General features: G+C 39.0%; 1 protein-coding gene across 1 annotated transcript in view; it reads right to left on the bottom strand.

The window, feature by feature from the left end:
• The window catches only part of MAOA (monoamine oxidase A), a 71,062-nt gene that overhangs the window by 53,459 nt on the left and 4,070 nt on the right, over positions 1–13,533 (bottom strand). The window contains exon 2 of the mRNA XM_036840902.1: positions 4–98. Within this exon, the coding sequence (XP_036696797.1) occupies positions 4–98 (95 nt within the window). The remainder of the gene's footprint in view (positions 1–3; positions 99–13,533) is intronic.

The raw sequence follows: 13,533 nt of genomic DNA, 5'->3' as shown, positions 1-13,533 counted from the left end.
TACCCTCACTGTGTATGTTCTTCCTCCAACTCTGTCCCGGGCTTCTAAAACCAAAACATTAACTTCATGTTCTGCTAAGAGTTTGGCGGCAGATAATCCTAAAAGGAAAAAAAGGAAAACAAAGTCAAGGAACATATTAACACCTACATGTGAAACATTCAACATTTAAACAGGTCTACATATAATATAAATGCAGGTATCAGACACAATTCATTGACTGTGCTATCTAATAAATTCTGAGCACATTGTGATGAACTGAGCCACCAATTTTATAATCTAGCATATATTACATTATCTATCAGAAGTTAATTTTATTATCTATCATAAGGTTGGTTGAAAAAATGTAATAATTTAAAAAATATATTTTGGGGGTTTTGGTGATAATCATATGTAAGGGAATTTGTTGAACCCCTAAATCAACCCTTATCACACCACTCTTCTAGAAATCCTGATTGTATAAACAGAAGTATGTTTTCCTGGAAATTCCCCCTGGCTTACACCAGCCCCCAGTATCTCTGTGCTTTTCTCAATTTAAAACCCCCCTATAATGACCTCCTATCATTTATACCTGGATTACATGCTTGCTAGATCATGTTTTCCCCACTAGATTAAAAGTTACCAAAGGCAGGAACCATGTTTCATACTTTATTTATTGGCTCAAAGCTGAGTACAGGCTTTCACTCATAAACAAAAACCTTCATAAAAGATAGACTTTTAAACCCAGTATAGTAAGGGAATCCCCTGGCAGTCCAGTGGTTAGGACTTGGTTCTTTCACTGCCGTGGCCCTGGTTCAATCCCTGGTCAGGGAACTAAGATCCCGCAAGCCACACGGTACAGCCCAAAAAAAAAAGCAAAAAACAAACAAACAAAAGTATAGTAATACCAGAAAAGCAGAGGAAAATGTTGTGGATTAACATTATATCAAGGGTGCATGCTATCAACATGACTTATCACTGATGTTAATCTTGCTCACCTGGCTGAGGTAATGTTGGCCAGGTTTCTCCACTGTAAAGTTATTCTTTGTTTCCCCTTCCATGCTATATTCTTTGGAAGTAAGTCTATGTACGCCTGCACTTAAGAAGTAGGGAGGTATGTCCTACTTCCTTGAGGGTGGAGTATTGACATAAATGATTTGAAATTCACCTGCACAGGAGATTTGCCTCTTCTCTCCCATTTATTTATTTACTTAACCACTGACTTATATCCCTATGGAGTCATACATAGTTGTTTTATACTTTGGGTTATAGTTCAATACTATGTTATTTATTTTGTTGCTCAAATTGTTTCAGCTTTGGTCACTAGGAAGCTCTTGTGTCCCTTTGACGTGCCTTCATCATTTTGTGTGTATGCGTGTGCTTGAGCACTTCCTTACTTTCTGGCATTAAGAGATGTTCCAGGCTCATCTTGTCTTTCTCTGCCCAGCCCTACAGTCAGCTATTTCTTCAGTGAGCCTTGGTTCCTTTTATTGGAGAACAGTATTAGAAATCAAGATCTGGGCTCTAGGTGTGCCCATCACTGCTGGGCTATCATTGCTTCTGGGACTGCTCAGCTCAGAGTAAGGAAATAAATGTCTGTATACACATTTTTAAATCTATCAATACATTTTTGCACTTCAAATGCTATCTTATACCTAGTTATCTTTATCCTCCTATTACAAAAAATACGAAGCAGACTACACAGATAAACATACTTCAAGGAGAAAAAAAAATGTTAGAATATTAGGGTGAAAGAGAAAGAAGAATGACACCAGGGATAAGATTAGTAAAGTGATACAAATGATACCTAAATATGTATACCAGTGGTTGAGGAGAGGAACTATTCTTAGTGATTTTAAAACTCAGTAACTTGACAGTTCTAATGGTATATATCCTAAAGACAAAAAAGAGCTGCAAACATTTTGTTCAGTAATCATTTTGTGGGTGCTAGGATTAGAACTATTATTTTGAGGCCATTATGTATGTAATGCGGAATAAAGCAAATGAGTAATCAGGCTGCTGTCACTGAGATCCAGGGTTTTGGGCCTGGAGATCAGGAAATTTAGATGAAAGAACAATGAAATTAAGTGCAAATTTAGGGCAGGAAATGGACAAGATGGGTCTGGAACCTCAAGTCACCAGAAAGCAAGGAGGCTAACAGAGACCACGAGGAGTGTGACAAAAAGCCTCAGAAACCTACCTAGGTGAACTCCCACTGGCTAGAGATGGAACAATTTGAGTATCAAGTAAAAATAACAGGGGCTTCCCTGGTGGCACAGTGGTTAAGAATCCGCCTACCCATGCAGGGGACTCGGGTTTGAGCCCTGGTCCGGGAAGATCCCACATGCCGCGCTAAGCAACTAAGCCTGTGTGCCACAACTCCTGAGCCTGCACTCTAGAGCCCACGAGCCACAACTACTGAGCCCGCGTGCCACAGCTACTGAAGCCCGTGTGCCTAGAGTCCGTGCTCCGCAGCAAGAGAAGCCACCGCAATGAGAATCCCGTGCACCACAACAAAGAGTAGCCCCCACTGGCTGCAACTAGAGAAAGCCCGCGCGCAGCAAGGAAGACCAAACGCAGCCAAAAATAAATAAATAAAAAATAACAAAGGCAATGGCTTAAATCCACTCATAATAATACTAAACAAACAAAACCTCTCATTGGTCACCTTTGGAGAATGCTAAGGAAGCAACTTATCATTAAAAAAACAAAAAAGAATTTGGCATTCATCCTACCCTCCTTATTTGCACCAAACCTCGAAGCAACCAAATAGCTAACAAAGGGAGGTTTCGCTGTATAAAAGTATGCTAGCGAATAAGTGAAGACAGGAATAATTAGAACATCAGCATTTTGCAACCCCTAAAGAATTAATAGATCTGGTGCAATGATTGTCAACAGCTGCTAACATGACAAAAAAAAAAAAAGAGAGATAACCAGATGTTACCTGCCTCTTAATGGAAGCACATACCACCATGTATGAAGTAGTTAGAAAGAAGGAAGGAAGGAAGGAAGGGAGGGAGGGTGGGGAGAAAGGGAAGGAGCAAACAAACTAAATTCTAATGTGATCCAGCCTCTAGATCTGATACTTAGGGGCCAGAAAAACATGTTAAATAATACCACTGGGATGCAATCAACAAAATCTAGATTATAGGAAATTATACAGGAGTACCCTGGGTTTTTCTGTTTGTTTGTTTTTTTAAAACAACTTGCCTCCTCCTGCTCTCTCTCCCCTTTATCCTTCACCAGCTTTTCCTACAATAAACCTCTTACATGGCTAGTTATGTCTTGATGTCTGCTCTCAGAGGAGCCAGACTGACAACAGTATTTTGTTCATACACAGAATGGTATGAAATATACATAGCCAGACTCAAGGATGAGTTTGGGTCTGTAAGATCTAAAATGCAGGGAGGCTAAACCATAATATCCAGCACTGCTGTCTGCTAATGTTTGTATGCATTTTTGACTCCTTCAAGTACAGTGTACCCTTACATTGCTGACATCCACCCAAGATTTAGGTGTGCAACGAATGTTTGGAATCTGCTTACAAAGAAAGGCATCCCGTGACACTTTAAATAAATGCAAACTAATGTCTGCAAACCTTGGTGCAATGTGTTTTCTGGGACACAGCCAAAGGTTTATTCTGCTGACCATGATAAAAAAAAAGGATGAAGGCGTGATGAAAAACATGTTTATGCATAAATCTTTGTTGTTATATCTGACTATTTCTGTAGGATTAAGTCTTAGAACGGAGATTACTAGGTCAAAAGATATGAATAATTTTTAGGCTCAAAGCACCCCTCTATATATAAAAGCAGAGAAACTCAAGATGCAAAAAGTTGAATTTCTTCCCAGTTCCCCTTAGTCAATCTAACCATAAACCAGTTAGATAGATAAAAACACCCTTGGGTTTGCTAGAATTACTCGAGTAGCTCCTCTTCTAAAGAGAAGCAGAGGTGGCTCTGAATTCCAGCAGCAGTGGGACCTGCAGCTGTCCAGCCCCCGGAGGCAGCCTGGCAGTTGGTTTAGCACTTTACATCCTACAGATCAATTTCAGGTGCCTTTCCTGTTGCCTCTCACAACCATTCTTCAGAATAGATTTCATTACCCCATATTCCAGATAAGGATACCAAGTGCCTGATATGCCCACAACAAAGTCTCCTGAAAAGTGAAAATTTTTACTTCTTACACCCTCACTTATAAGGCTGCAGCCTTAATAAAATTGAATATAATGTGTAATTCTAAACAACTTTGGTGAGTGGGGTTCAGTGCCAATAGTAAATCAACACTACTCCAGAGGCTAAAGGAGGGGAGGGAAGCAGGGCTAGCTGAGCCAGGACAAATGAGCACACTGGTGACAAAGGTCATTTCGCACTTTGGCATTTAAGGATATAAACAAAATTAAAAAGGTGGATGGACCTAGAGTCTGTCACACAGAGTGAAGTAAGTCAGAAAGAGAAAAACAAATACTGTATGCTAACACATATATATGAAATCTAAAAAAAAAAAAAAAGGTTCTGAAGAACCTAGGGGCAGGACAGGAATAAAGATGCAGACGTAGAGAATGGACTTGAGGACATGGGGAGGGGGAAGGGTAAGCTGTGACAAAGTGAGAGAGTGGCATGGATTTACATATATTACCAAATGTAAAATAGATAGCTAGTGGGAAGCAGCCGCATAGCACAGGGAGATCAGCTCGGTGCTTTGTGACCACCTAGAGGGGTGGGATAGGAAGGGTGGGAGGGAGACGCAAGAGTGAGGGGATATGGGGATATATGTATATGTATAACTGATTCACTTTGTTATACAGCAGAAACTAACACACCATTGTAAAGCAATTATACTCCAATAAAGATGTTGAAAAAAAAATTCCCAAAATAACAAACAAACAAAAAAAGCTGAAAAAAAAATGGTTGTCTCTGCATTACAGGAAAATGATTGGCCCTATCTTGGCAAGGAAAGTTTAAGCTCTTAGTTTGAGAAATAAGGAACATGTTTAAAACATTTAAAAGGGATTCCAGAAAAATGGTTTCCAAAAGGTCTTGGAATTTGAAGGGGGAAGATTTAAGTCATTTAGAAAAATATTTTTTCTAAGATGCTGAATAAATTGGGGGGGCTAATGTTTCAGTTTGCATGTTTATTGTGAAGAAGACTGATAAGGAACTTCCATGATAACTTAAAGCTAGAAAATACAAAATATGGAAATACAATCAAGATGCCATTAGAAAAAGTTATTTTTGAATAATAACTAATAACTAATTTTGAATAAATAACTCAGTAAGTCATAAATAAAGCACAGGCGAACACTTGCAGTCCAGAAAGGCTTTTTCTAATATATCGACTGTGGCTGTCTGTTGATTCGAAAGGAAAAAAAAAACTAAGATAATGTCTGCTTACATCTTGAAGCAGGCATCTTGAATTATATTCCTCAATTCTTTTTTGTTATTATTCTGTGTATCACTATGCATTCTACCCTCCCCTCACTACAAAATTCAGTAATCACTTATAGAAAAAAAATCGTATGTCAACTCCACAGATTAGTTTAAGGGCTTTTGACATAAATTTCAAAATAAATAAATAAAAGCCTGTCTTTTTTTTTTTTTTTGGTAAATGGGATAAAACTGTTAGAAAAGAAAAGGTTTTTAAGTCTGAAGGTAAGTCACCAAATACAATGTAGCTACTAAAAAACAGATTTTATAATCAAATATTTTTTTACTTTCAAATCAAATATTTGTTATGAAAAGAGAAAATCTCATATTAAACCTATTTCATCTTGTTCCAAAGAAATATAGGTTAGCCAAAGCTGAGAGCATTGTGCATTATAGCTCTTCCTGTCATTCATTTTCTATCATTTAATGGCCACATAGAATCTAGGACAATAGATGAAGCCTGCTTCCCACCCACCTCTCTTGGCACCCCTCCCCACCTCCAAGACAGGGAAAGGGTTTAGCACAGGTAAGTGGTTAACAACCATCCCTGGCCTCAGGGGATCGAGGGGACTCCCGATTTGCAGCATTTGGCTGATTCAAAATCACCAGTGTGATTACTACCAATGTGATATCATTGACCGCGAAACTGGGAAGAGAAGTGTTCAGTCAGGATCAGTCCTTTCATGACAGTAGAAGCTGGCTCCAACACACACTGTCAGACCTATAGACTCCTGGCCTCAGGTCAGAGAGGGGAAGGGTAAACAAGTCTGGGAGAGAGTCTATTAGATCAGCAAGTGTATGAGATTCATTGGTGTCCTAGACTCTCAAGTGTCCTAGTGTCTAGCCTGTGAATCTCCCATGGGTGTGTTTGAAGGAAGAGGTCTAAGCGGGCACTGGCAAAATATCCCTGCACCTGCACCAAGAGCTCTTCCTCTCCCAAATCATGGCAAACTGAGCCCATTAGGAGGAAAAGAGCCCCGAATTCCCAAATGTCCTGTGGTTTTCTGTGACAGTAGAGAGCCTGGAGAAGCTAAATGCACAGAGTTTGTTAAAGCCCTATTATGTATACAAGGATCTGATCACTTTCAAAATGCAAAAACCTGAAAAAGGGAAAATAGCAGATTATGGCACAAGAGAAACTTTAATCACTTTGCAATTAAGTATTTTAAATAGGGATGATGAGTTTAAAACAATATGGGCTTCCCTGGTGGCGCAGTGGTTAAGAATCCGCCTGCCAGTGCAGGGGATACGGGTTCAAGCCCTGGTCTGGGAAGATCCCACATGCCGCGGAGCCACTAATCCCGTGCGCCACAACTACTGAGCCTGCACTTGAGATCCTACGAGCCACAACTACTGAAGCCCGCGCCTAGAGCCTGTGCTCTGCAACAAGAGAAGCCACCAGAATGAGAAGCCCGCACACCGCAACAAAGAGTAGCCCCCGCTCTCTGCAACTAGAGAAAGCCCACACCCAGCAACAAAGACCCAATGCAGCCAAAAATAAATAAATAAAATAAATAAATTTATTAAAAAAAAACAACAATATAATTCCTCTTCTGGTTTCTCTCTCTTCAACCATTTGGGTTTTAGAGAAACCAACATAAAATAGGTTAATGGATTTATTAGAGAGGCTTAAAAAAAAAAAACACCAAGTCTGCTAAAAGCACACCTCATATGAGAGTTCAGGCAATTGTTAATCCTGGTTATTAGATCAGGAGAGCCTGGGTGAGATGATGTATCCAGCCAGCAGTGCTGTTGCCACGGCAACCTCAAACCAAGCTCCAGCTTCTTAAAGCCACTGCCCATGGAAACTGTGTTTCCACAGATTCTGCAGTGCTTCCAATGTCCTGAGATGGTTACAACCCCACAGAAATGGGATAGGAAATGATTTAAGCCACACAGCACACCTGGAGAAGGAATTAATATCAGCAACGAAGGCTTTGACGAAATGGTGCTTTGCTTCCTGGGCTATAAATCTGTACCCCTGCCTTCTCTACCTCACCAAGGGCTCTTTCCTTTACCTTACTTCTTCAAGTACATTCACATTATGAAAAAAGAGAAATTTGTCCACTTGACTCATGCTACCCTTTCCAGTTCAATTATTGATTTTCCTTCTACAACAAATGACTAGAACAAACCTAGAAATGTAGCATATTCCTCATGAAAAATGTCCAGTGACCCCACTTTCAATACAGACAAGTGATATAATCATCTGTCACAAGCTGCTGTATTTTTCTTCTTAGCACACATTACCACCTGGCACTCTATATACATCTGCTCCTTCCAACCACTGCAATCTTAGCCACTCTTGTCCAAACCATTGTGGCCTTTTGCCCTTGTCCAAGGCAACATGACCGCTTGCCCAGAGATCTGCCTCTTAACTAGTGTGTTATATGTGTTAGACACCTTTGCATCCTTAGAATAGAGCCTACCGTGCTGCAGGTGCTCACTCATTGCAATGAACAGAGGAACCACATACCAAGAAAAGAAAACCATGCTCACCTGGATGAGGGCAATGGGGAAGTTTCTAATGCTACTTAGATTATATTTATCTCAAGCAACTAAGAAAGACTGACAAGGACAGGGTGCCTGGTCATTTAAACCTTTATGCCCAAGTAAATTCGCAGATTCTTAATACTACTAGTACATTTTCTGGTCTTTGAACCAGTATTACGCTTTTTTAGCAAAAGAGAATGGAGAATATCAATGTGCACACAAACTTGTCCCCGATACATACATACATACAATACAGCCATTCTTATTATCTATCATCTATCTATCTACCTACCTATATCTATATCCATCTGTATTTTGTGCTTCCTTTCAGAGAAATAATTACCTGCTTTTGAAAATGCCAAATCTTCTGATCCCTTTGATAAGCTAAAAAGACAGAACTGTCTCAAATGATAAATAGATAAAAGCTAACAATTAACTTCAATTTGCCCTGAATTCAACAGACTCGTTGTCTAGACAGTCCTAATTTATTTGATTATTGTTCAGCATTCATCTTCACTTTAGATAAATGGATCTCACACAACTTAGGGAATGCAATTACTCCTTAATTCATTATTTGCCCCATTCTTTCACTGAAACTGAAAATACACCAAGGGCACTCCACACTGCTATCCTCAGGTGCTGCACACTAGGATGCACTGTGGTTAGGAAGCAATTTCCAAAATGTTTTATGGAATACTAGTCCTCAAGATGCTCTGGGGAAAAGTATCAATGTTCATGGAAGTTGGGACATATGCTGTTTCCCCTTCTGGGACGTTTATGGTGCACACTGGCATATTAAAGGCTCTGATAAGTCCTGCAGTGAAGAGATTCATTTAACTTAGCATTTCTCCACCTTTTGCCTTAAAAAAAATTACATCTCAAAAAATACACTTTGGGAAAGCTTGTTTCAGCCCTTAAAATACTGTCAAATATTTACAGTAATAAACTCACCTGGGCAGGGTCCCAAGTGAACAATGCCTAGAGCACAAGCTAAGTGTTGAAGCAAAGCTTTAGTGTAGCTATGGCTTATGTTCTGCTGGCTCTCCTAGTTCTTCCTGTTTATTTCTTAAAGTGGTATTTTTCTTCAACTTTGACGTTCATCACCACCTATGAATGTGTATACTGTACATCACATATTAAATATTTTAAGTTAATTTTCTATTATTCAGTGAAGTGATCTCTGACCAACAGAATTCTTACATAACTGCACATTTGGACTATTGGACTGAATACTCCGAGGAAAATAAAAAGTACAGTCAAACAACGGTTCATACTAAAGTTTTAGAAGCAATGTTCCCAAAGAAGGGAAAAAGCAAAACCCATAAATTTTGCTCAAATCACATAATGAGTGCTCGATCAATATTTATTGAATGAATAAATAAATGAATGAATGAAGAATACATGCAGACATGCAAGAAAAAAGTCTTTCACTTAAGCCACAGCTCACAGCTAACTCATTTAATCTGAAAAAAAAAAAAGTCACCTGAAAGGTCATCCTTGTTACATTTCAGAATTTATCCAAAATCCACAGCACTTCTGTGGAATCCACTTCTGTGGATTCAAGCATTATTTCCTCCATGAAACCCTTTCCTGTCTGTCATTTCCTTCTCCCTTTTTGTGCCACCACTGAAGCCCTGAACCAACCTCAAACACCAAGGGCACTTCAGGTTCATGGTTGTAACCCCTGCTACATAGAGGGGTCCTATGCCTCACACGGTCACTGGAGAGACAAATGGACTAACATAAATTAAGAGAACTTAACTCCTCCATTTGGGTCTGAATTTTGTCAGATGCCTTCAATGACCAATGACCTTTATAAAGTAATTACAAATGCATATTAAATTGAAATGTGTATTTAATATCGATGGCTTCAATTCAATACGTAAAATCTGTAAACACCAATCTTAGAAAACTATTTAAAACTCACATCGACCACCACAGCCTTCCGTTTTCTTCACCAATATTGTCTCCCCAAATTCTTTCTTTTCAAAACATGGCAGGTTCACTGTTATATTTATCATGGTCTTAAGGTAGGAAATGCAGGTGCCTTATTTTTCAGCCTAGATGTCTTGACTGTTTTTATTATTGTCTATTTACATATTCATTACTGGTAACTGTCTAATGACCTAATAAATCCTTTGAATTCTTATTTTTCACCACTTCTGTGAGTCTCAGTATCAGCCCTAAATCTTTATATTATAGGAACAGTGACAATTAAGAGATTTCCATAATATCAGATGTTGGCCTGGTGCAGGGAAAAAAAAGTCTATGCATAAAAATATGCTTTGATTTTTGGTGAAAAGGTCCAATAGCTTTCATCAGATATTCAAAGGGACATTTGCTCCAAAAGGTTAAGAACCACTGATCTAAACTATTCAAATAATTGCTATACATTGTCCTAAAAACACCAGGAATGGACTTTTCAAAAAGGAAATAAATCCTTCATATAAAAGTCATCCATCCTAATAGGGTGCCTAATATTTTTAAATTTAAATGTTCATGAAGCAGGGGAATTTCCTGGTGGTCCAGTGGTTAGGACTCTGTGCTTCCACTGCAGGGTCACAGGTTCTATCCCTGGTCGGGGAACTAAGGTTCTGCAAGCCGGGCGGCCAAAAAAAAAAAAAAAAATGTTCATGAAGCAGTAACATGCGATGTAATATAGTCTAAAATATGAATTACTGTGAAACAACAGCCACTAGTTTTTAGAGCATCAAGCCTCAAAGTAAAACAATAATAAAAGTTTACTGCAGTTCTATGAATGAGCCTATAAAGCAAGCCTAAGTGAGGCGGGGTATATTCCAAGGTCAAGTTCTGCCACTAAGAATTTTGTGGCATTTGCATTTGACCCTCCTGAGCCTCCGTTTTGGTTCCTTTGAGCTATTATAAGCTGCAATTCTGTGACCCTTGAACATGGTGAATATGTAATTAACTCAACTCTCAAAGCTTATCACCTGGTTTTTATGTTCTTATTGACAGTCTTACCTAATAAATCAACTGAATATTGCTGTAAAGTGGGATTTCTTTCCTTTGGCCTGGCAACAACTAGAAAAGGGCTTTTAAACTAAGGCTCAGAGGAGCCATGGAAAAGGTGTGAATGAGCACCTGTAAGGCAGACCCAGATTCTGATTTAAGTTAGTGTAGGATGTCAGTATGATGGATGACGAAAACCATTTCCAGAATACAACATGGAAGGAAAAAGTGTTGGGGAGAGGGTCCAAAAGAGAAAGCTGAAGAGATAGACCTTTAGGAAGCCAACTATACTGAAAAAGATACTGGACGATATATCATACATAACTTAATCCAACCTCTAATTTTACAGATGACAGAACTGTGGTCCAAAGATTTGAAGCTGCCTTAATTCATAAGACTAGATGACAACATAATAAAGAACAGATTATCCAAAGGAAAACACAAATTGCTGGTAAACTGTAAAACATTTTTCAAATAAAAGGAGAAAGCAGTCCTAACAATCAACTTGTCTCAAACACTTACAACATTTAAAAATATAACTGACTTCTTTTGATTTATTTTGTGCAGTTCTGATCACTCAAATTTAAGATGAAAAGTAACTGTCATTATGAAATCTATCTCATACATGCAAATGTAGTCTTCAAACCAGTGCTCATTGGATGTCTACACTCTTGCAAACCCCTGTATGTGACATGAAACTACAATATCACCTCAGTCTTTTTGGGTATACTTGCATCCAAATACTGGCAAGATTTATCATATGTAAAATATGTGTATGTCACACATGTACAAAGATCGTATGACCCAATATTTGCCAATAACAGATTTCCACATTTCCTTTTCTTAATTATTGGTCTCTATGATCCAATTATACTATAGTTATACTATACTTACATAATTATACTATACTTAGATCTATTGGGTTTTGTTTTTTTTCCTTTTTTGGCTGCACCACGTGGCCTGCGGGATCTTAGTTCCCTGACCAGGGATAGAACCCGCGCCCCCTGCACTGGAAGCACGGAGTCTTAACCACTGGACTGCCAGGGAAGTCCCTAGATCTATTGTTAAATATATTTTTCACATTAGCTGAGTATTATGTATAGATAGATTCATATCAATTAGTATTGGCCAAATGTTAAAACTGCCCATTAAATGTCAGATAAACCCCAAAGCTCATTCAACTATGAAGACATCAAAGAATCAGAACCCAAATAAATGTAATTCTTGTATTCTTTCTTCAACATTAAAAGTTAATAAAGTAAAAGAATCCTCGCTTATTTTTGAGAAAACAAAATTAGGGCCAAGAAGTGTTCTGAAAGACAGAAAATTCATGCTTAGCTGGCAGTGAACCTCAGAGTACCTAAATAACCAAGGCACTGAAACTAAGTGGCATATTTTTTAATGTAAGCTTTCCTTAATCACTACAAAACTGTACAGTATGTGTTGCCAAGTTCTGAGTTAAAATGCCTAAAACACTCCTAGCAGAAATGATTCTTCAGGGTGATGTATTTCAGCAAAAAGGGAAACTGTGGTATGTTGTGGACTCGCTGGCAGGATTCAGAACATTAGTCAATCTTCTTGCGAAATGGCTTTTCTGTCTCCGATGATGAGAAAGATTCCATCCCAGCTGCTCTTACACAGCACAGTGTTCTGGGCGGCTATGCTCTCAGTTCTTTTAGTGGAGCTCAGCTCGTGGATACAAATATAGGGAGGTTCTATTGCTTAGTCACTATTTGGAAAAAGCTCTCTCTCCAAGACACTTGGAATTTAATTTCAAAAAAACGTGGAAAAATTCTAATCACCCAGGACTATCCAGTGTTATGATGAAAGTGTTTTCACTGTGCCCTGGCTAACTGTGGGGCAGATGTGGCACACTGGGGTAATCTCAGTTAACTACCAGGATCACATCGCTAGAGGCACAGTAGGCAACTGTTTTCCTCCAGTAGAACTCTTGTCATGGGTTTAAATTAAACACTACTCATGTATGGCTTAGGGCCTCCTGACTCCGTATCTGTGCTCCTCCATACTCTCTTGTTTGGTGTGTCTTTTTTCCACTCTCTTATCTCTACCTGTTAAAATCATACTTATCTCTCAAGGTCCTGGCATTTTCTTCAGATTCATAATATTAATATTTCCCTCATTCTGTGCATGTCAATTATTTTCTCACTTGATTACTTCTTGCAAGAGGATGGGGCACCTTGTGGGCAAGGACACTTCTTACTCCTCATTATATACCTCTTGCCCCGTGATCTAGCTACTGCCTGGCATACGGTAGAGGCTCCCAAAATGCTTGAACGAGTCCAGGCCCCAGGGCCACCCCTACCCATAATGAGTTGCTTTGAGGGGTACAGAATTCCCTTTCCCTAGATGTGCTCAAAGCTACAGCCAGATAATTACTAAGGAGATGCCGTCGAGAGGATTAAAATCTTACGTGATTGGACTAGACTGTCTTTTAAAAACTCCTTTTGCCCAAAGACTCTGAAGTATGCACTGTCCCCCGGAGGTGGGCGTTTTCCCCCCCTCTTTTCCTTTTATCCTCTCTCCCTAAAGAGAGCTAATTCAGAAATTCTCAGTTAGGAGCAGATTTTAAAATCTTATACCACTGGGTTTCTGTCACTTGTTGTATCTGTATCAGCTTATGAGTAAGAAGTAGCATGTAAAGTCAGTG

This window comes from Balaenoptera musculus, chromosome X, assembly GCF_009873245.2.
Source record: "Balaenoptera musculus isolate JJ_BM4_2016_0621 chromosome X, mBalMus1.pri.v3, whole genome shotgun sequence".
In the NCBI taxonomy this organism is placed as follows: domain Eukaryota; kingdom Metazoa; phylum Chordata; class Mammalia; order Artiodactyla; family Balaenopteridae; genus Balaenoptera; species Balaenoptera musculus.
This window is presented reverse-complemented; position numbering and strand designations above follow the sequence as displayed.